The sequence below is a fragment of the Leishmania infantum genome, chromosome 31 (genome assembly GCF_000002875.2).
Source record: "Leishmania infantum JPCM5 genome chromosome 31".
NCBI classification, from domain to species: Eukaryota; Euglenozoa; class Kinetoplastea; order Trypanosomatida; family Trypanosomatidae; genus Leishmania; species Leishmania infantum.
Genome location: NC_009415.2, coordinates 460,205 through 483,128, shown reverse-complemented (window position 1 = coordinate 483,128; position 22,924 = coordinate 460,205). Strand labels below are relative to the sequence as shown.

The window sequence follows — 22,924 nt, the reverse complement described above, 5'->3', positions numbered from 1 at the left end:
CCCGAAAACATAAAAAAGAGAATGCCGAACAGCGTACGCTTCGGTTTCGTGGCAAAAGGCAGACTTTCTTTTCATTCTTTGTTGTTCGCTTCCTTCGCTGTCTTTTGTGGAAGTCCCCGATGTATGACTGAGCACCTGCGAACAGGAGCGAAAAAAAAACGCGCATCTCGCTATTCACTTGCGCTATCACCAAGTTTCAACCGATCTTGTCTCACTGGCAACGCCAAATAAACGCTGCGTATGCTCCTGTGAAACCGCTGGATGTCTTCGTGGCTGACGTGACCAGAGAACTTGCACTGCCGCCTTTCTTCGACTCTTTGCACATGCACACCACTTCTCTGTCTGTTGTTGCCTTCTTTTCTTCCCTCACGTCCCAGCCAAACACAGTAGTATTCTCGACCAGTAAGATATCGCCTTTCTTCTTTTGCTCTTTCTTGTGCATCCCCTCCCCTATATACGACGTAGGAATTCTCTGCACACCCTTTTGTGGCTCTTTTTCTTCTTAGCGAGCGTAAAGATGGCTGGGAGGATTTTGATTGTCCCTCTTGCCGTTGCTCTCCTCGCGGTCGCAGTTGCGGCCAAGGAACCACTGAATCCGATTGCGACGCCGGCAAATACCAACGTAGACAAAGCCGTTGCCCAGAATGCAGGGGACATTAACGCGGCGCCGTTAGCGCGCCCGCTGATGTCGGCTGAGACGGCTTCCGTTGTGATTGTCTTGGCGGCGGCAGTGGGCTTCTCCTTTGCCATGTACTGGTGGTACGCCCTGTCATTCATCAAGATTACCCCTGGTAAGGATCAGGGCCTGCGCAATGCCCATCTCACGGACGAGGTGATGCGCAACGTGTACGTAATTTACACTCGCATATCCGAAGGCGCCACAGCGTTCTTGATGTCCGAGTACAAGTACATGGCCGTGTTCATGTCTGGCTTCGGCACGCTGATCTTCTTCCTTCTCGGCATCGCGCTCTCTTCGCCTCAGGAGGGCCACGTGCCGCCGCAGTCCCCATGGATGAACGCTAGCCTCTCCCTGTTTGCTTTCCTGGTGGGTGCAGTCACGTCGGTGGGGGCAGGCTGGATCGGCATGCGCATTGCCGTGTACACGAACGCGCGCACGGCTGTGATGGCGACTTCTGGCGGCGATGACGGCGATCAGGCCAGCGGTTTTAGGCTCGGCTTCCAGACGGCTCTCCGCGGCGGTATCACGATGGGCTTTGGCCTCACTTCGATGGGTCTCTTCGCGCTATTCGCCACCGTGAAGGTTGTGGCGGCGTACTTTGGCAGCGGTGTCGAGACGATACCGGAGCTGTACGAATGCGTGGCGGCGTTTGGCCTTGGCGGGTCGGCCATCGCCTGCTTCGGTCGTGTGGGTGGCGGCATCTACACCAAGGCTGCCGATGTTGGAGCTGATCTTGTGGGCAAGGTGGAGAACAATATCCCTGAGGACGACCCGCGCAACCCTGGCGTGATTGCCGACTGCATTGGCGACAACGTGGGTGACATCGCTGGCATGGGCTCTGACCTCTTTGGCAGCTTCGGCGAGGCGTCATGCGCTGCGCTCGTAGTGGCGGCCGGCTCTGCTGAGTTGACAGCCTCTTTCACATCCATGATGTACCCGCTGCTCATCACGGCCGTCGGTGTGATCGTGTGCATTGTAGTGGCCACTATGGGCGCCACCAATAGCGGCGTGCACCGCTCTCACGACATCGAGCCGGCCCTGAAGCGTCAGTTGCTGTTGTCGACGATCGGCGCGACAATTGTGCTGATCTTTCTCACCGAAGTGGCGCTGCCGCCGACCTTCAGCGTGGGCGGCATGGAGAGCTCGCGCTGGGGCGCCCTCATCTGCGTCCTGTGCGGTCTCTGGTCTGGCCTTATCATCGGCTACACAACCGAGTACTACACCTCCAATGCCTACCGCCCAGTGCAGGAGATTGCGGAGGCATGCGAGACAGGTGCCGCCACGAACATCATCTACGGCCTGGCACTCGGTTACCTTTCTGTGGTGCCCCCAATCCTCGCCATGTGCACGACGATCTATGTGTCCTACCGCATGTGCGGCGTGTACGGCTTTGCCCTCGCCGCGCTCGGTATTCTCTCGACCATGTCCGTCGCCCTGACGATCGACGCGTACGGTCCCATTTCCGATAACGCCGGCGGTATTGCGGAGATGTCGCACATGGGCCACGAGATTCGCGAGATCACGGATGCACTGGATGCGGCTGGCAACACAACCGCTGCCATCGGCAAGGGCTTCGCCATTGGTTCGGCTGCGCTTGTCGCGCTGGCACTCTACGGCGCCTACGTGTCGCGTGTGGCGATCCCCGTGGTGAACATCCTCGACTCGCGCGTGATGCCTGGTCTGCTCTTCGGCGCCATGCTGCCGTACTGGTTCTCCGCAATGACGATGAAGTCTGTCGGCGTTGCGGCCATGGACATGGTGAACGAAATCCGCCGTCAGTTCCAGGACCCTGAAGTGGCTGAGGGCCGCAAGGAGCCAGACTACGAGAGCTGCGTGGCCATTGCCACTAAGGCTGCTCTGAACCAGATGATTCCGCCGGCGGCGCTGGTGATGCTGTCCCCGATCGTGGTTGGCATTCTCTTCGGGAAGTACACTCTGGCCGGTCTGCTGCCCGGCGCGATCGTGTCAGGCGTGCAGATGGCTATCTCGGCCTCCAACACCGGCGGTGCGTGGGACAACGCGAAGAAGTATATTGAGCAGGGTGGCCTGCGTGACAAAAACAAGGGCAAAGGCTCCCCGCAGCACGGCGCCGCCGTCATCGGTGACACCGTCGGCGACCCGCTCAAGGATACCTCAGGCCCGGCGCTCAATATTCTCATCAAGCTCATGGCCATCATTTCCGTTGTGTTTGCACCGGTGTTCCAGTCGAAGATGGGCGGTATTGTGCTGAACCTTATCGAGTAGGCCTGAGGGTGCTGTGGACAGGCTTGCCTCGCAGCCTACGGAAATGCCACGGCGCCAGCCTCTTGTGTGTCGCTGTCTCTCTCTCTCTACATTTGTGCACACCGCCATTCTGCTCCTAGTACCACGACTCGGGTCTTTTTTTTCTCCATGAGAGAGTTGTCACCCGATGACCACATTCACGAATGCCCACACATTATGGTCGAAGCACGAATCGTCGGAAGATGCGAGGGGGAGTAGCAAAAAAGGGTTGCGCGTGTTTGTTGATGTGAGTGGTGCCCCCCTTTTCCCCCTTTTCCCCCTTTTGCCGCATCTTAGTCGCCACTCGCACCGTGAGGCCGGACTGTCCTCCTTTTTTCTTCTCGTGTACTCTGCCCTTCTCTTCCTTTCGTTTGTTTTTATATGCGTGCCGAGCTGGAAAGGACACACGCACACGCACGCACAGGAAATCACGAACAGCGACACGAACGAACCCCTTCTTCCGCCCGTTCTTTTTTCGTGTTTTTTTTCTGTGTTGCTATTACTGTCTTGTCACCTCTTCTCTCAGCCCAGCCGATTCCGTCGAGACGGAGATGACTGTGGCCGAAGCAGAAGGGAGGGGACGAAAGAGGACGCCAATGACCGGAGTAATTCGTGAGCGAGTGCGTCGGCTGGGTGGGTGAAGGAGAGGAAGGAAAGCGACGGGTTAGGTGGGAGCCCATGTATCCAATCGCTGGGCATGGCATACCCCCACCCCTTGTCGCTTCCACCTCTTTTTTTTTGTATCGTTGGCCTACTTTGCTTCTCTTTCGCCCTTTCTCTCTTTCACTCTCTCCCACTCTCGCTCTCACACCCAACCTACTCACGCTTCAGTTTTATATACAGGCATCGACTGTCATCACGCGCGCGCCGTTTCTTCTCTCCTGTTTTTCCTTTTCCCTTTTTTGTTTTCCTTGTGTATCTTCTTCTTTTTCGCCTCTCCTCATTTCGCCATATCTGCACCTCTGGGTGTCTGTGCCTGTGCGCGTCTTTGTGTCTGCGCGCCCCCCTCTCCTTTTTCTTTCTTGGAGGAGGGAGGAGAAGGGGTGGCCTGTCTTCCGTGCGTATCGCTGCGTTCTCTGTTCTCGTCTTCTTCGTTGCGCTCCACCTTTGTTTTCGCTGTGCGCAGGTCCTCCTACCCTTCGCCGCGTTTTCTTACCCGTCCCGTGTCCTCTCGCGGCATCGCCGGCTGGTGGAGGTCTCTTCCCCCCCCCCCCTCCCCCCAAAAAAAAAAATAAATAAAACCGCTACACTTATGTGGGAGTGCACCACCTCGATTTAAAGCCACCGGCGTCAGCCCGACAGCGGAGCGAGAGCGGAAACTGCCTGCGGTGTTGTCATGCATTTCTCCCGTAACAGCCTGTGACAAAAGACGGCGCGGAAAAGTTGACCGGCGACGGGGACGTGGCACAACAACCCACACTGTGAAGCAGGGAGGAGACCACACGCAAGAACAGGGCACTGAAAGCAGCTAGTGGGGTGGGTGGGTGGGTGGGGCAGATCCATCTTCGACGTCGTGGCACGATAGAGAGGCTCCTTTCACCTACAAACTGATATTCGCTTGTGTGCGCGTAGGTCTGCGTGCGCGAATGTCTGCCGTGCAAGTGGAAGAGGATTGGCCTTCGCCATGTAAAGACACTCCACGCACCTTTTTTGTTTATTTACCATGTGTGGGCACGCATCGTTTTCCTCGCTCGAGACACATCAGGCCTCGCCAGAGTGTTCCTCTTGATTCTCATGCCAACTCTCGCCGTGTATGTGCGTGCTGTGTGTCCTGCGGCTTTGAACTCGCGTGCTGCGCTTGGACTGAGCAGACAGGTGCTGCAGTGAGAGAACACGGGCTGTGCTGGCGGTGGCGGAAATAAATCGAAGGAAACGAAGACAGATAAGGTGTCAGCCTGAACGAGACACACAAAAGGGGCGCTGCACACCCTCTCAACTTCTTTTTCTTGGTTTCTTCCCCCTTATGCGCCCTGTGATCCTGATGACGGGGGACACACTTCTGCGCGTGGCATCAGGGTTCCGTACACCACTCTGTGGGGGACGCCAAGCGGCCTGCAGCCTGGCCCTGGGTGCTGGTTGCGGACTGTTGGTGTGGGCGGACAGAGGGCTGCGCTGGCGCTGCGCCGGAGACACTGGCGGGCGTGGCGGCACACGCGGGCAGGCCATCCAGGCACGCCTCCCTCCCTCCCTCAGGCAGCAGTGCCGTGGTGGAACGGGCTCATGGGCGCTGCCCCGGCTGGTGCGACGCGTGCAGCCCACGCAGGTGCGTGTGGCGCCGGTGGAGCAGCGCGCATCCGGGGGAAGAGCGAGAGGAGCCTGCTAGGCGCGTGGCCCGGCTCGATGGCGGGACGCCTCGTCCTGAATCTCGAGGGCTGAGCCGTATGCATGCGAAGGTAGGTGAGCTGTGGCTGTATCCGCATGTGCGAGGGTCTGCTTGTGGTTTAATGACGCTTTACTTTGCGCTTTCACTCACTGTGCTCATTCTGCTTCACAGCGAGTCAAACGCCATTCTACCATTGCCCAGTGACAGTCCCATGAAGTGCTGCGGCGCAGCGGCAGATGCTTGTGACAGAAGTGTGCCGGCTCAGTCATCTCAGCACGGCCTCCGTCTCAAGCGCTACCCACCCCACGCCTCGCAGCCGCTCATACCACGGCCGTCGTCACCTGCCGCATCCCCCTCCCGGTGGCCCAGGCCCACTCACCAGTAGTCGGTGAGGGCCGGGGGTGGGGATACGCTCGAGCCGCGTCGACACACCCTGCCCATCGCATGGATGGCACGAGTGCGTCCACTGTCGCAGGTCGACCCGACGCAGCCCCATTCACTGCCTGGCCGCTGGCATCAGTAGCGGCGAGTCGACCTGGCTTTCCTGCGTCCTAGGCACCTGGCCCTGCCACCACCAGAGGTGGCTCGGCACTTGGCAGAGGGGTAGAGGGGGTGCGCTGGACCCTGAGATACCACGCACTGAAAAGGGTGTCCACTCCCGTTTTATGGGTAGAAAGACACAGTGCAAAGAAAACGAACAAAGTCTTGCTGTTCTTATCGAGAGGCAACGTGCCGTCGCCTCCACTGAGACCTCGTTCCCTTGAAACAAAGAAATGAACGAGTGCGATCGATGCAGCACAGTGGGTTTCAAGTAGACGGAGCCAAATAAAGAGGGAGGAATGCGAAATGGATGGCGTATCTCTCGTGCTTTTTAAAAACGTTACTTCTTTTCCGCGCGGCAAAACAGAGAGGATGGTCACCGCTGGTCACACCTAGAGAGCGATATAGGAAGTGCCGAAAGCTGGTTCTTTTTTTAGTTCATGTGGGCGGTAAGAAAGGAGGCGTGAACGGGAGAAACAAACGGAAAACATGTTTCATATATATATTTGTTTATGCGTGTTGTGTTGTGCGTGCTCGGGGTGCTCAAGGCCACACAGAGAAAAAGACAACCCATCAGAGAAGATCCTTCAAAGGTATCGAAGTCAATGCATCCCTCTCGGGGAACTCGAAAGCGGCGCCATACAGGCAACGGCGCAGATGCTCCTGCCCGCTTGCGGCCGTGCTCAGGTGAGACGCGCATGTATCGCATCCAATGCCGTGGAAGGGGCCATCGTTGCTTGTTGTGCCTGCCTCGGCCATGCCTACATCGTGCTACCCATGCGGTTCTCCGTGTTTCAGGCTCGGGCTCGCCAGGATGGCTTGTCACGCACTTCATCCCACCACCTCTTATCTTGCTTCTCTCCTCTCCTGTACTTTGTGCTGCCGTTTTCTCTTTGCCCTGGTTGCTCGCTCTTCATCCACATGCGTGCCCGGGAGAGCAAAGGAGAGAAGCAAGCAACGAAAAAGTCCGTCGCGCGTTTCACCCCCCGAAAAATCGGATTTTTTTCCCTTTTGGATCCCTGCACACTGATTCGACCATTCCCTTGAAAGTCCCCTTCACGCCTCCGCCACTCTTGTTGTTCTGCATCCTCTTCTACTATATGGTGACATACCTTTGTTGAAGCCGACGAGCTGCCACGCCCCTCCCCCCTCCCACAAGCAACATTCTTGTTCATCTAGAAGTCTGCGCGGACGTCTGACGCTCTCCTACGAGGGTCGAAACGAAGCGCCTTCAAAGAGGGTACAAACACACTCGAAAAAAAAACAAAATCAAGTAGTGAAGGCGAAGACGATCACAGAGAAGGAGGAGGAGAGATCGGCGTACGCATCGAAGTGCCTTGCGACTTGTTGCCCTTTCTTGCCCCGTCCCGACCCCCCCCCACACACACACACACGCATACATCTTCTCCAGCCCACCTCATTACTTCAAAAGGAGAAACAAAGAGAGAACAGAAAAGACAAGAACGAGAGAAAGTGAGAGAGGGACTTTTCTTGTCTACGGACAGCAGCCGTGCTGTGCTCCATCGTCGTCATCCCCGTTTTCGTTGTTCGTTGCTGTTTTTTTTTTTATTCTGTCCGCCTTGCGTTGTGCGCCTTGGGGAGCTGTTCTTTGCTTTCCTTCCTTTGCATTTTCTTCCTCGCGGCTCTCTCGCGGAAGCACCGCTTCTGTTGTTGTTGTTATCTGCGGGGGAAGGGGCAGCCGTCTGTCTCGTTGCACCGGAGCCGGAAGAGAACACCACAGGTAGAGCTGCCAGTGGTGGTTGCGTTTCTGTGTTTGTGCTCTCAGCATCGGCTTTCTCTCTCGTTTTCATCCTTGACTCCCTCTCACTTTCTTTTTGCATGTATCTTGTGCACCCACCCTTCACTGCTCAGCAATCTCCACCGGAAGACTGCGAGCCTCTTACCCGCTGGTACATGCCTACCCCCCCCCCCCCCCACACCTCCCCCCTCCCGCCTGCTGACACTCCGCATTTAAAATGCGCATTGAAGTGAAGTTTGGCTCTGCAAAGCACGACATCGAGGTAGCGGAGGATGCGACGCTTGGAACCCTCAAGGCAGCCATCTACGATGCCACCAATGTCCTTCCCCCACTGCAGAAGCTGCTGGGCAAGCCAAACCTGCAAGCGAAGCCGGATGACACGTTGTTGTCTGCCCTGGGGATCAAGGAGAAGACGAAGCTGATGCTCATCGGGTCGGCGGCAGCGGAGGTGGTCAAGGCCAACGCGCCGTCGGCGGAGGAGAAAAAGAAGGAGGAGGAGCGAGAGCGCCGGCTGCGCAATCTGCCCTACCGATTTTGGCGCCTGCCCGCGTATGGCGGCTTCCTGGCGGACCCGTATGTGGGTGGCCGCGGCGAGCCCTTGGAGGGCGGCACGACGCTCCTGACACTGCTTTGCATGGATGTCATTCTCTGCCGTCTCAATACCCTCGGCGCAGGCAGCAGGCCCAACCCGTCCGCCGCCAGCACGAAGCTGCTACAGGCGCTGGGCCAGAGGGGTGCCGCCGAAGTGTCTCACCCTTTTCTGCAGGACATCTCTGTCGATCTGCGCACCGCCATACAGCGCGCACACGGCGCTATCCGCTCCTGTTACGACTTCACGGTAGAGGCTAGCAAGGCGGTGCAGCCGGCGACCGTTCTGGGGGTGGTGGACAGGTGCGTGCATCGCATCACAAGCCTGCCGACCGGGGAGTGGACGATGATCCCATCTGGCTGGATTGGCACTCATTCGTACACCATTATGTTTCTTCTCGTGCACCGCAGGGCAGCTGAGGTGTTTGACTTTGTTGTCGTCAATCGCGGCAGCGAAGGGCAGGGCTACCACCCGCGCTGGCAGACGGCGGAGAAGATATTGAGCTGCCCCATTCTCAAGTTCCAGGACGTGTCATCGACTCGGCTGCAGGACAAAACGTTTTGGCTGCTGCTGCTGTCGCTGTGGATGCGGCGCAACGACCCGCAGAACCAGTCAGAGTTCATCCGTGCTGAGGTGTTCTACGATGTGTTGCTGCCGTGGCTGGTGGAGAAGCTGCCGGAGGGGCGACGCCACGAAGACGACGTGAACTCGAACAGGAGTGGCCAAGCCGGCTCCCTGCATCTGACGACCACCCGCTTCACCACCGAGATGATTCTGCAGATGACAGGCGGCGCAGCGGATAGCGAGCAGCAGATGTCGCCCTCGCCTGCGTCGTCGACCGACTCGCCATTCACACCGTTCATCCACCGTAATGCGGCGAGCCCCATCTGCAGCTCCTCCAGCGGCATCAAATCCGTCATCACCGCCTTCTGCTATATCCTAGAGCAGTACTACCCTGCGTTGACGGCTCTTGAGAAGAAGCGCATCAAGTACGTGCTCAAGTACGAGTTCTTTGCGCGGGCTGCCGAAGACCTCTCGCGCTACTCGCGCCGCTTTCTGACCGACTCGACTTCCCTGACATGCGCCGACAGCGTCCAGACCGCGCCGACGGCATCCAGATCGCCGGCACCGAGCACCAAGGACGCGCAGCTGCGCGCTGCGCTTGGCCGCCTCAAGGCCGCCGGCATCAACGACACGGCCGCCAACCTGTCCTTGGGCGCTGTTTGGCTGCGTCTCACAGACAATCGGGTGTACATCAAGGACAAGCAGAACAAGATCTTGCCCGACACCGACTTCCGCGACAAGATGGTGCTGTTGTTTGTCGGGAGCCTGAGGGTCCCGAGTGGCAAGGAGACGTCGACGCTGCTGGCGGAGGCAGTGACAGTGATGAAGCAGAAGTGCGGCCCCGACGCCGTCGAGGTCATCTTCCTCAGCTGCGACGAGACGCAGGATGACTACGAGGAGCACTGCGCCCTCTTCGACTTTCCGCGTGCTACGTACCCGTGCGTTGAGGTGCTCAACGCGATGGAGCTGGTCAAGGTACCGGAGCTTCTCGTCTTTCAGAGAGACGGAGAGCTGCTGCACCGGCAGGGCATCTCAGCGCTTCAGTCCGACCCTGAGGCGGCTCAATTCCCGGACGGTCCATGGAAAGGCGCGGTCCCTCTTTCTGCCACAGACGTGCAGCTACTACGCGTTGGTGCGAGTCAGCTGGCGCACCACACGAAGAAGCGACTGGACCGCGGTCAGCCTCCGGTCGCTGACAGTGATGCCGTGGTGCAACACGTTGTGGAGCTCGTGCACGCCGTCGAGGCAGTGGTTGACGCACTCCCGCAGGACGACGTGCAGGAGCTGATTCAGGCAGCCAGCGAGGTGCGGACCAGCACGACAGCGAGCGCCGCAAGCGTCACGGGTGGCGCATCCACAGCATCGTCATGCCCGCAGCGTACGGTGGACGCCATGGTGCAGGAGCCCATCGACGTTGCTCGCGAAGGTGTCTTCCAGAACGCTGAGCTCCTCCCCAAGGTCTCGGTCGCCGCTTACTACGGCCCAGCTTTCCAGTCGTCCGTTCCGTCCTTGCCTGACGTCCATGGCCTGACCAAGGCGACAAACTACGCCGAGTTGTTCGCGCTCCTGCCGCGCGTGCGAAGCGTCGTGGAGACGCTGTGGAGGCGCGCCGGCAACAGCGGCACCGCCTCTCGCGTCGCCGTACAGCTGCAGATTATCGAGTTCATCACGTGGATCTTCTCCACGCTGATCCCTGTGCCCCTGCCCGCGAGCTACACCATCGATGCCGTGCCGCAAGAGGAGCGGTGGTGTGTGTCTAGCTTCTATACGGAGGACATCATTCCACCAGCGCTGCAGTCGCCCGTGGGAGAGGGAGGTGTGGTGCCGCACCCACATGCCGCCGACCCGCAACTGACGATGTTGGAGTGCGTGTACTACCTAATGCTGTCGCTGGTGAATGCCTGGCAGGCTGTCGAGACGCCGACGCGCAGCTTCGATGCGGAGCGGTGTCTCATTTCGATGGACATGCTGCTCGTCTTCGATGCCATTCTGCGGCAGGTGAAAGGTAGCGACAAGTGCCGCATGATTTCCATGCTGCTGAACACCGGTGGCGGCTGCGGCTATTTCCTTTCCACCACGCAGGGCAAGCAGAACATCGCCTTTGCGTCCGTGGCAGCGGCACTGCAGCTGACTCGACCGCGCCTGCTCCCAATTCGCTCCGCCATGCTGCGGTACATTGAGGAGCAGCAGAAGATGCGACCCGGCCATGAGCTGTTCGACCTGCGGATGCCGGACAAGCTGGAGCTTTTCAAGGGCAGCCACACCGTCGACTTCCTTAAATCAGTGCTGGCCAACGCAGGATACTCACTGGAGCAGTCCGGGGGTCTCTTTGGCGGTGGCTCGTCGGAGATGGAGAAGCTGATGGAGTGGCTCTGCAGCAACCGCTCACCGCTGGCGAAGGAGCATCCGGCATTCGGAATGATGCGAGACATGACGCTGCTGGCGAAGTTTATGGGCACCATGGAAATGCGCGACGCACAGTTGCTGCACCGCCGCAAGGAGCTCGACGCACTCGCCTCGTGGCGCATCTCGTTCGAGGAGGACGCACCAGGGCGGCAGATGAGCGCCGGATGGCGAACCCGCCCAGCACCGCCGCGGTGGGAGTGCCTAATGGTGCGTGGGCGTGACATGGACATTGCCGACATCGCCGTCAAGGGCTTTGGCGACCGCGAGGTCATGTACGGCGAGGGCCTGGCGCTGCACTCGCCCATCGACGTGTCACGAATGATTGAGGTGGACCACCCCACCGAGGACGACGTGCTGCACGCAAAGGTGCTGCCGACGTTTGCCGGCACGATGAATGTGGAAGAGTCGGAGGTGCTGCTGTCATGCCTGACCGCGCCGTATGTGCGGATCCCGCTCGTCCTCGACTTCTTCGCTTCGCAGGACCGGCATACATACCTGTTTGTGTACGAAGTGCAAGAGGTGTTGCGTGCGGTGCTGTTCGAACCGGCTGCGTACGCCTCTCCGGCCGTGTTGAGCCACGCCGATCCCCGTTCTGTCCCTATGCGGCTGAGCAAGGAGCAGCGCGAGATGGTGGAGCTGCGTCGGCTACGCGGCGACCTGAGCCAGCAAAACTACGAGGACTGCCTTGGAACCACGTATGGGCTGCTTATGAGCGAGCTGACGCACGCGCCGACCAGCGTGCTTCGTCCGCTGCGGAGCCTCTTGGAGAGCATCACGGAGCTCGGCCCCAGCTCCGTGTACAGCAGCAATGCCTCCTACGTCCTCTTTGTCGTCGGGCTGCTGTGTGATGTGCTGTCCTTTTGCCGCTTCATCGCCTACCAACAGCGGGAGCGGCAGGCGGAGGCCCCCCGCACGGCACCGGCTGCCTCGCCAAAGACGGAGGAAAGCGAGGAGGCGGCGGAGAGCCGCCGCAGCGAGGGCGCCTTGGGCGTCATAGAGGAGTATCACCGCCACTTTCTGCAATTCTTTGTCGCCACGGTGCAGCCGTTGTTGTGGGCGTGGCTGGAGGAGAGTGAGGAGAACACCGACACGCCGACGCAGTGCGTCATTCACGCCCACATGAGTCGGGTGGACCGCGCGCTATGGAAGGGGTACGACTCACTGTCGGCGTCGGCGGCGGCGGCGTCTTCTGGCGCGGGCGGTGGGCAGCATGGCAGTTTTCGGTCCGGGGCAACCAGCGCCGCGCCTGCGGAGGACCCGCATGCGCACCTGATTCGCATGCTCCGATCGTATGCGTTTGTGCGAGCACGCCACGGGTTTGGCATGGGCATGCAGCGCAGCCAGCTCGCGGCCCAAGAGGGAGACAGCTTGCTCACGCCGGAGGAAAAGATGCTGCGCTTCCTGCAGGCACAGGGCTTGAACACGTCGCGCGTCTCCAAGGAGCTTCTTGAGCAGGGCAAGCAGCTTATGATGAGTGGCGGACGTCGCCGCGCTGTCTTTGTGCAGATTCGCAGCCGCAACTACAACGACACGGTGCGCGTTCCGAACTTGATACACAGCGACCCGAGCAGCACGACCGAGTCGAAGCTGCTGAAGCTGCCGCCAGCCGATGTGCCGGAAAATGTACTCTTCTGCGACCTGCTAGAGGATCACCATCTGATCACGTCATTTCTGGACGAGATGACGCCGCAGCGGCGCGGCGCGGTGCTCTTGTCGATCGTTCAGTCCGTTCTCCGCGACCACACCGAGTCTGCAGGTGATGCGCCTGCCTCAGGAACACTGCAAGACCGCAGGCGCCTTCGCCGCAGCCGCTCCACGAGCGTGTCAGCCCGTGCAAGCGCCGTGAACCTGGATGCTATGATGGACGACGATGACGAGGACCACGCCCCTCACGAGCGCTGCTCGCAGCGCGAGGAAACGCCGCTGTGGTCCATCTCGGCTCCTGGCGTCTACAAAGGGCCGGCGTCGAGCGGGCTCTTCTTCCATGCTCAGACGTGCGAGTTGTTTTGGCGCAACGACGAGCTGAAGCCCGTCCCGGACAGCATGTCGCACTTCACCGACTTTGAAAACATCTTGGGCAAGGACACCTTGCAGTGTGGCCTGGTGAGTCGCCACGAACACCGGCACTGGGTGCATCTGGTGGGCACGCCGTACGACGTGATTGAATGGACGGCACCGCCGGACCTGTCCGATCAAGGTGTGCATCACCCGTTTGTAATTGCCGGCAACTGGCCAGCGGAGTCGGTCGAGAGCGCGCTTTTCGAGAGCGTCACCTACGACCGTGTCATCGCTGTGGACGACGACAACCCGTGGCCGCACAAGGAGGAGCGGTGGGCTGTCAACATGCTGCGAGACATTCTGCGAGCCGCGTTCCCGAATGGGATGAGGTTCTACCCTCTGGCCCCTGCGCTGTCGACGGTGGCAGCCAGCGACGTCGGCAACGAGGAGGAGGGGGAGCGCCTGATGGTGCCTGCGCTGCACCACTACGAGATGCGCTTCCTCATGAACGACGCCCCCCAGTACGAAAGCGACACCGATCGGGCAACGTGGAAGGAGGCTGTAGCCTACCGTTACCCGCAGCCGCGCATAGAAATATACAACCTCGTGCCGCACGCCCGCAAGCTGTACCGCTCGCTTGTCTACAGCACAAACCAGCACTACTGCTTGCACAGTATGGCGCTGCTGACAGGGACACGCACGCGCGAGTCGCTGGCGGTCACGGCATTTCAGGCCGGCGAACTGAAGAGGCGCATCTTCAACGAAAGCACGCTGGAAATCCACCGCTACAACGAGGCAATCCGTGGTCGTGAGGTGTACATTCCGGCAAGGCTGCTGCAGGGGCTGATTCCGAGTGTGCTGCTGGAGTCGTTCTTTATGTGGCAGGGCGAGGACGATGTGCTGCGCGGGTACCCGCTCTCGGAGGAGAACGAGACTGCCTCCGTCCTGCCGGACGCCGCCGCGTCTGGGGCCGGAAAGCGCAAGCCAGCGCGGGGAGAGGTGATGGACCACTGGTTCAACTACAGCATCGAGGTTCACCTGCACTTGGGCCGACGTGGTAGCGGTGCAATTGGTGAGGCTGCCTCATCACCGGCAACATCGTCGGCGTGTGTGGTGGTGCGCCGCAATGACAAGGGCCACTCTGCCATCGTTGAGGAGAAGCGTGCGGCATCGTCGGCTGACGCGGCAGCGGATGCGGCGCGCACCAAGACCATGGCGGAGGCGCAGGGTGCCGCGCACCGCCTCATGCTGGAGCGCGCCACGAGCGGCGACGGCTCGATGGATCTGTCGACTGACGCTCTTCACGCAAACGAGGAAGACGAGAGCGGCGGTGACCCAATACGGATCGCTGACGCCGATGTGGCGCTGCTTCACGAGGCACTTTCTCACCTCCCCAAGGGCGTGTGCATGCAGCTGCTGCGGCAGGCTCGAGGCGACATTGCGTCGGCGTTGACGTGGGCCTCCTCCGCTGCAAACGCAGATGCACTGCTCGCCATGGTGAAGAAGGATGCGAAGGCCAGCGGCGAAGAGGGTGGCAGTAAGAGGCACCAACTAGCGCAGATGGTAGCGAAGACACAGCGGGCAGTGGAGACGTGCGACTACGTGCTGGTGAACCTCTTGCATTGTCGGAACCTCTCGTATCTGCTGCAGATGCTCACGCGCATCGAGGACTGCTCTCATATTCTGGCGTGGGGCCGTCGCTGCTCAGCTGCGGGCAAGGCAAAGTGCGATGCTGCTTCAGCGGACGAAGGTGCGGCGCACTCGCTGCGCGTGGAGGACACGACCGACACAGGAACTTATGTCCAAATAGAGCTAATTGAGATGCCGCGGCTGCGTGTCCGCTTCTACACGAGCACAGACGGCTCAAGCAGTCGCGCTCGACTGTTCCTGGCGGATCAGCCGGGCTGGCGCCTCGCCGAGTGGGACGACTTCCACACGGCTCGCTGGCGGCAGCTGCGGGCGCTACAAGCGCCGTTTCAGCAGTGTCTTCTCCTTTGCAACAGCACGCGCGAGGTCGCCTTCTTGTGCCCGAACCACGACTTTGCGCCCATGAAGATCAGCGACGACCCGTTCAATCCGATGCTTCTCTTTGACCGCTCGTCCTACACGTGGAGGGAGGCGGTACCGTCCCCTTTCTACGTCTACGTCGTGCACAGTAGCAGCAGCTTCGTGATGCCGCCGTCGCTGTCGGCGTCGCTCTACTATGCCGTTATGCAGTGTGCGACGCAGCACTACGCAGGCGCCATGCGCACTCTCGAGTCCTGTTACACGGACAGCAGTTTCTCCACCGAGGAGGGGTTTATGTTCGCGCTGTTCGAGCGCACCATGGCGGATCGCTTCCCCGACGCGTGCGCGGTTCGGCTGAAGCTGGCTCACGCGGTGCAGTACAGCTTGAACACCTACCAGTGGCCGCTGGCGACCGAGCTGTCGGATTATTTGATGACGAAGCACCACGTGGCAGAGGACTGTCGACTGTCGCGCGGTGAGGTTCTAGACCTGCTCAAGCGCTGCGCGCAGGCGACCCCGATGGTGCGCAGTCAGCTAGAGCTGTATGCCGGGCTGATGAAGCTGGAGCACAAGCAATCAGGCAGGCCGGCAACGGTGCCGGTGGTTGTGCAAACTCCCGCGCTGGAGCGCTGCCGGTTTCCATGGGAGCGGCTGCTGCTGTACCCGTGGGAACGCATCGCACCACAGAAGCTAAAGCGCGTCTGCTACCAGCTGCAGAGCCCAGAGATGGTCAAGGACGAAAAGCTTGTCGAGTTTCTGTGGACAGATCAGCTGCTCATGGATGAGGAAGGTGGTGCAAACACGAAGAAGGGGTTTTACTTTCTCTACTGCATGAAGCGGAACACAGTGGTGCCGACGATTGGCGAGGAGCACGTCGGCGTCACCCTTTCGCAGCTGCTCGCCCGCTGGTTCCAGCTGCGGCACTCTCGTTGGGGACGCGAGGAGCAGCAGGGGAGTGAGACGGAGATGGCACCGTCTTGGTGCAGCACGGTACTGCAGATGATGGAGATGTTTCCACACACGGACTGGCCCGCACCGGCGGACAACGCAGAGCGCTACATCCTCGCCCGCGGCGTGTCGCTGACGGAGGAGTACGAAGCAAGCGAGCACTCCCATGGGCTGATCATCGGGGACCAGGAGACCGCGGTGCGCCGGCGGCGCGGCACCATTCCGGAGCTCTTCAACGCCATTCACCGCGTGGCGCAGAAGCACTTCAAGACGGACCACATTACCGAGGCAGTGCGCGAGGCGCGCCAGATGAGTCGGCTGCGCACACCGGCGAGCCAGAAGGTGACCGTGCTTATGAGGGACCACTTGCGTGGCCGCGTGGTGCCAGGCGACACAGGCCGCGATCAGGTAGAGTTGAATGAGGCGGACATCTCAGTCGACTACTTCCAGAATGACAACGCGGAGGGCGACTCTGCCGCGGCGGCCCTGCGCCGCTCTTCACTGCAGGCCCTTTGCACCGAGCCGCTGAGCTCGCTGCAGCTGGCCCAAAGTGTTATCGCTGAGGGCGAGCCAGCTGCGCCGCCGGTGTCCCCGTCGGTGTCTGTGCTGCCTTTCGATCTGCGAACTCATCCTCTCTCTCGCACCCCGCTGGCGCAGAACATGCTGGATCGTCTGGAGGAGGACTCCATGCGCTTCCGCAGCCAGCAGCAGGCTCAGCGGCCCCGCTACTTCCAGTGCCTCTCCAAGGACATCGTGCGGGAGCTGTTGACCACCCCAGATGTGGCGGTCATGACAGCGTCTCTGGCGACGGCGGTGACGGTGCTGGGCGACTGTGTGCGGCAGCTGCGCGCGCTGGGAGAGCAGGACGCCGATCGCGTCATGCGTTTACGCTCGTCGCTGCTGTCTTTGGCGAATGATGTTCACCCAAGGTCGTCTACGGAGCCCTCTCACAGCAACAACGGCGTCTCTGCTGCTGGCGCACAGTCGCTTGATCGCGGACGCCTGGTGCACTACCTGCAGCGAGCGGAACGTTCGCGTGTTGCCGTACCGCTTGAGTGGCTGTGTGCCGGCTTGCTGAGCACTACCCTCCAGAGCGACCTCAAGGCCGAGAACCTCTTTCACGGATCCCTGCAGCAGATTCAGGCGGAGCTCATTCTTCTCATGCTGCTAAGCAACCGCATGTACTTTGCGGAGCAGGCAGCGCAGGCGGTGCAGCAGCTCCTCTTGTTCTTGGAGCTGTGCGGACACCTTCGCGGTGTCGTGCCTCCTCACGCGGAGATGACAGCTTGTGGCAGCAAGAGCACTGTGCAGGCCCGCGCGGCACGCATTCGTGAGCTGGTGCAGCACTTCTCGCTCGAGATCGATCCGTCTGTGCTCCAGCAGCTCACGACAGCAGCGCCAACCATCACGAACGCAAGTACTGGCACAAGTGATGCGGAGGCGACAGGTGCATCGGACACGTGCGTCCCTCTTTCAGAGGACACTCGCCGGACCGTGACTAGCCGGCTGCAGCAGCTGGCGAACGCTGCTCTCGATACGCTGACGGCACGTCGCACGTACGTCCACATCCATCCTGACTTTTCCTCCTCGGCGGCGTCGTCGAGTGCCGGGGGAGCGGCAGGCAAAGCAAGCAACAGCTCTTTCAGAGCAACCCTCGACCCCCGCTTTCTTGTCTTCGAGTTCCTTTTCAACATTCTCCTGCGTGCCCGCCAGGTGGAGATGGTGGAGTGGTTTGTGCGCAACATCCGCGAAGGTCAGTCGCGTGTGCAGCAGATGATCATGGGCCAAGGTAAGACCACTGTCGTGGGACCGCTGCTGGCCCTCATCCTCGCCGATGGGCAGCAGCTCATCACACAGGTGATGCCGACAGCGCTGCTGGAGCAGACGCGTGGCATTCTGCGCCGCTGCTTCGGCGTCGTCGTGACGAAGCACATCTACACGGTGCAGTTCGACCGTAGCAATGAGGAGGGCACGAGCGATGGAGTGGAGCTGCTCTATCAGAAGCTGAAATCTGCGGAGGAAGACCGCTCGGTGGTGATCGCCGCACCTGAATGTGTCAAGTCGCTCTTCCTGAAGGGGATCGAGCAGCTGCACATGATGGAGAGCGTGCCCACGGAGGACATGGAGCTGGACGAGGCGGCAGATGACCGCTATGCTTCTCACATAAAGGCATTGCGTCGCAAGATGATGGAGCGGTCTGCCCTGGCGGACGCCATCACGCCGATTCTGGAATTGTGGAAGCGTGGTGTGCTGATTATGGACGAGGTCGATGTACTCCTGCACCCCCTGCGCTCGGAGCTAAACTTCCCGATCGGCCTCAAGCACCCCATCGACATGAGCGGCCCTCGTTGGCTGCTGCCTATCCACCTTTTGGATGGCATCTTTGCGAGTCAGCAAGGGAGAGCGTGCGAGGACGTGCAGCGGCAGCTGGAGTGCGGCTCATCTAGCCAGACTGCTAACTCGGCGCGCTTGGGTGGCTCGTCGCTGGCGGAGATGAGGGGCGTTCAGGAGGAGAAGCGGCGGTACGCTCTGAGTGCCATCCGCAGCGTCATTCTCACCGGTTTCCGCCAGCGCGCCCTTCAGCGAGAGCCGCACTTGGTCTTGCTCGACCCCGGCCACTACTACGTCGAGCAGCTGCTGCCGGTGCTCGTGCCGTGGCTGCAGCTGTGGCTGCACGAGCATCTGATGGACCACCTTCCAGAGCAGGAGCGCCAGAACTGGGCCTACGTGTCCTCGGATGCGTTTGCCGAGAAGACGAAGCCGTTCTTGCTCTCCCCGGTGAAACTCGACGACGCGGAAAGCTGCGTATCTCGCGAGTTGAACGCGTACATGCCTCACTACGGTCTGCAGCTGCTGAACCTCGCACACGACTGGCTTCATCGCTTGCTGCCGCATGTGCTCGCCAAGATCGACCGGGTCAGCTTTGGCGTGTTGCAGCCGAACGATCTGGCCCTCAGCGGTGATTCAGCGCGGATTCCGTACAGCCGAAAGATGACGGCCGTCCCTTTCGTCGCGAAGGACGTGCCGAGCCGCAGCTCTGAGTTCGCGCATCCGGATGTGGTCATCGGGCTTACAATCCTTGCCTTTCGCTACGAGGGACTACGCCTGCAGGATGTGAAGGAGCTCGTGACGCAGCTGAAACGCGACTTTGCGCGGCAGGCGGGGCCGAAGGAGCACCGCCCGGCGGCAAAGCTGTACAAGCACTGGCTGCGTCTGAGCTCCTCGGACCGCGCGGCCGCCGCGGCGGCCACCGAGAAGACCGTGGCAGATGACAACGAGGACGTACTTCGCTCATTCGAGCGCGCCGGTGTGCCGCTGTCGCAGCTGCAGGTGACGGACAAGGCGCAGATGCAGTCGCTCTACCACCTGCTGCACGGCGTGCCGGAGGTGATCCACTACTACCTGTGCTCTACTATCTTTCCGCGAACGATGAACTTTCAGCGACTGAAGATCAGCGCCTGCGGCCACGAGCTCGGCTCCTCGATGCTATTCACAAAGAGGATAGGCTTCAGTGGGACACCGAGCAACATTCTGCCGCTGGACCTTGGTGAGTGCTTCTACGAACCTGGCAGTGACGGACGTGTGCTGTCGGTTCTCACGAACCCCGAGGTGGTCCATGCCGAGGTGCTACCGGACAGCTGGACTCCGCTCCGGCTACTGGACCGCATAGCCGCAGCGCAGCCGCCGTACTCGGCCCTCATCGACGCTGGCGCTCTCATCACGAACATGGACAACGAGGAGGTGGCTCGCTACCTTCTGGCGCGGCTGCCAGCAGCTCTGTTCGATGGCGTCGTCTTTCTTGACAGGCGGGATCGGCAGATGATTCTGCAGCGAGACAACGGCCTCGTCATCCCGGTCTCCCAGTGCGGTGTGCCGCTGGCTCGCCGCTTTACCTTCTTTGACCAGGTGCACACGACCGGCACGGATGTGAAGCAGTCGTCCACAGCAGTTGCCGTCATCACCTTTGGCAAGGATCTCGTCTTACGCGATTATGCGCAGGGTGCGTATCGCATGCGTGGCATCGGCAAAGGGCAGCGGCTGTGCTTGTATCTGATCCCCGAGGTGGTCTCCCGCATTCAGGAGGCGTTGGGGTCTCGGTACCGCACTGGCGACATGCTCAAGGACGTTCCAGCGTGGCTCCTCCTCAACTCCATGAAGGTCGAGAGCCTGCAGTTCTTCAAGCTCTCCCTGCAGGAGCTGGCGAATGTGTGGCGCAAGAAGGCGGTTGCGCACCTCTTGCACGATGCTCGGCACGCGAACGCACATCCAGAGCTCTTTACTGGGTGGATGCGCTGCCGTCGCTTTCACCTGCCACGACCGGCAGCGGGCACCGGCGCCGCTGAAGCGGGCAAACACGCCAGCTCGGAAGAGGACGCATCTGCTGCGATCGCCGATGCGGCGCTGAAGCTCCCCTCTGTCGACGTTCTCCGCGCTGCTATTGCTGAGTTCAGGGAGGTGATCGAATACCCCGTTGCCGGAAAGATTGCCCAGGCTCCCTCCTTCAGCGAGCACCTGCAGGAGATTCTGCAGGCGCGCTCGCAGGAGCTGATCGAAGGCGACGCCTTGTCGCAGGGGCTGGTGGAGCAGTTGCTTGACCGCATGCGGCGCAGCATTCAGGGTTCACGGGCGGCCGCCGAGGGAGGCAGTAGCGCCTCCGCCAAGGAAGCCAGCGGCAAGGGCGCCACTGGGGCTGGGCAAGAAGGGGTGCACAACACGATGAACCTAAACGCGGAGATCGTACACGAGCAGGAGGCGGAGCAGGAGCAGGAGCAGGAGGCGGAGCAGGAAGAACAGCGCATCTCCGCATTTTCGCGCGACGACGAGAGCCAGATTGGGTGGGCAGTGGACACGCTCCGGACCTGCGGCACGATCGCGGCAGACACGGTGCGACCCACACACGGCTGCTGCTTCTACCAGATGAACACCTTCCAGATTCGGCCCAGCCAGCCGAAGCTTCAGGTGCCATCGCAGTACCTCGTGAGCGACAACTATTTCAGGCTGGACTGGCATGGCGTGGGAGAACGGCGGCTGAAGAACGTTTTCCTTTTTCTGGAGTGGGTGCCCATCCCTGCCGCTCTTTCGGCGTCTCCCCCACAAGCCGCCACCGGCGGGTCGTCGTCCGAGGCGGCGACGATGGTCTGCTCCGGCCTCCTCACTCTCGCGGAGGGCGAGTCCATGCGTTGGCTCATTCATCACTCCCGCTACGTGCAGAGGAACTTCCGCCTGGCGCTGCGCTTCGCCTCGAGCGGCGCCTACATGGATGCCACCGGGCCCTTTTCGGCGGTCGTGCACCGCCAAGGCGTACAGGCACTGCGTCACATGCAGTTGAGCTCGACCAGTTCGTGTGGCGGCGGCTACGATGTGAGCACGTGCGACGCGGTGGCAGACAGAGCGGTGCTGCTCTACCGTTTCCTGAACAGCGACATGTTCTATTCCACCAAGCAGCTTGCCGTATTGGAGGAGGTGCTAGAAGCGATGTCGCCGTCCGACCGGCTGCACTTTTTCACGGAGTGTCTGCGGGTGCGCCGGCGCAGTCGCAACCACTGGGAGGATGCCCCAATCGCGATGCTCTTTGTCTCTGAGGCTGAAAAGCCGTATCTGCGCCAGCTGGCTGTCGGCAAGCGCATGCAGCAGGGGATGGAGGACATGGCGGAGGTCGTGGTGCGTGCCGCGCGTCCGAAAGCGTCGGAGCGCGTGCGCCGCGAGGCGGAGCCGGTGCAGCGGGGCTTTGAGAGCTTCACTGTGGCTCTATCTCAAGCGCTTTCCGCGTGCGGCGCCTCTGCTGCGTTTTCGGCAGAGCGTGTAGCGGAGATGCTGACAGAGAGCTTTCCGGCTGTCTTTAAAACGCTCAGCGTGCAGGAGGTGGCACAGTCGCTCTTCTTCCTTGTGCAGCAGAAGCGCGGCGCAGTTGGCTGTTCCGCTGCGTCCGCGCCACCTGCAGCCGCCGCCTCGGCGGACCCAGCGAACTACATCTCGGCCGAGGAGCTGTTCGCTGTGATACCGCCCCTGAACGCAGAGGTGCTGCGCGAACGGGTCGAGGCTGCGCACGCGCCTCGCCCGGCTGCAGCTGCAGCGCAGCCCGCCAGTATCGCTGTGTGGTCGTGTGACGCATGCACATTCCAGAACCCGATCGCGAGCAACATGTGCTCCATGTGCATGGCCCCGAAGCCAAAGTCTGTGAGAGTAGCCGAGGATGCGGCGATGGCGGCTGCCGTCGATGCCGCGGCCGGCGGGACTGGGGAGGAGGATGAGGGCGATGACGATGGTGCGGACGCGCCATGGCAGTGTGGGGTGTGCACGTTTATCAACGAATCTCGCGCGAAGCCGATGTGCGAGATCTGCATGGCGCCAAACCCGCGTCCACTGAAGGCGTCAGGTGGCGGGCGCGCTGAGAGGTCTCCGTTTGGCGGCGGCTTCGAGTGCCCGGAGGGGTACTGGGTGTGCTCGGTGGAGCATGGCGGCTGCAGCAAGTTCAATCCCAATGCTTTGTTCTACTGTCAGGTGTGTGAGAAGGCGCGGCCGAATCTCGCCAGCGTTCGGTTTTGATGGGAAGACGCAGGCGAAGCCACGAAGCGGACAAACAGAACAAGAACAAAAAAGGAGGCGGGAGAGGCCCCGCCCTCCCCCAAATGTTTCTTTGTTCTGTGCAGGGGATGCTTTTGTGTGTGTGTGTGTGTGAGGAAGGGGGGGCTCTGCTGTGATGTCGTGCCCGTACGCTGATGATGCGCTTCTGCGTGCTGCGGCCTTCCTGTACCTTACCTTTTCTTGCTGTGCTCCGTGCCGTCTCTGACACGTCGTCGTTACGAGCGCACATAATGCTGCGGTGCGTCACTCCAAGACGCCGACCCT

The 22,924-nt window shown here is 60.8% G+C and overlaps 2 protein-coding genes across 2 annotated transcripts; both read left to right on the top strand.

The window, feature by feature from the left end:
- Positions 1-517: 517 nt before the first annotated feature.
- LINJ_31_1240 (putative vacuolar-type proton translocating pyrophosphatase 1) lies at positions 518-2,923 on the top strand (the record flags this gene model as incomplete). The annotated part of the gene is made up of 1 exon (XM_001467380.1): positions 518-2,923. One exon carries the CDS (start codon positions 518-520, stop codon positions 2,921-2,923), a length of 2,406 nt encoding a protein of 801 aa, XP_001467417.1.
- A 4,857-nt stretch (positions 2,924-7,780) lies between these two features.
- On the top strand, positions 7,781-22,621 carry LINJ_31_1230 (conserved hypothetical protein; the record flags this gene model as incomplete). Its single annotated transcript, XM_001467379.1, has 1 exon — positions 7,781-22,621. One exon carries the CDS (start codon positions 7,781-7,783, stop codon positions 22,619-22,621), a length of 14,841 nt encoding a protein of 4,946 aa, XP_001467416.1.
- Positions 22,622-22,924: the final 303 nt, after the last annotated feature.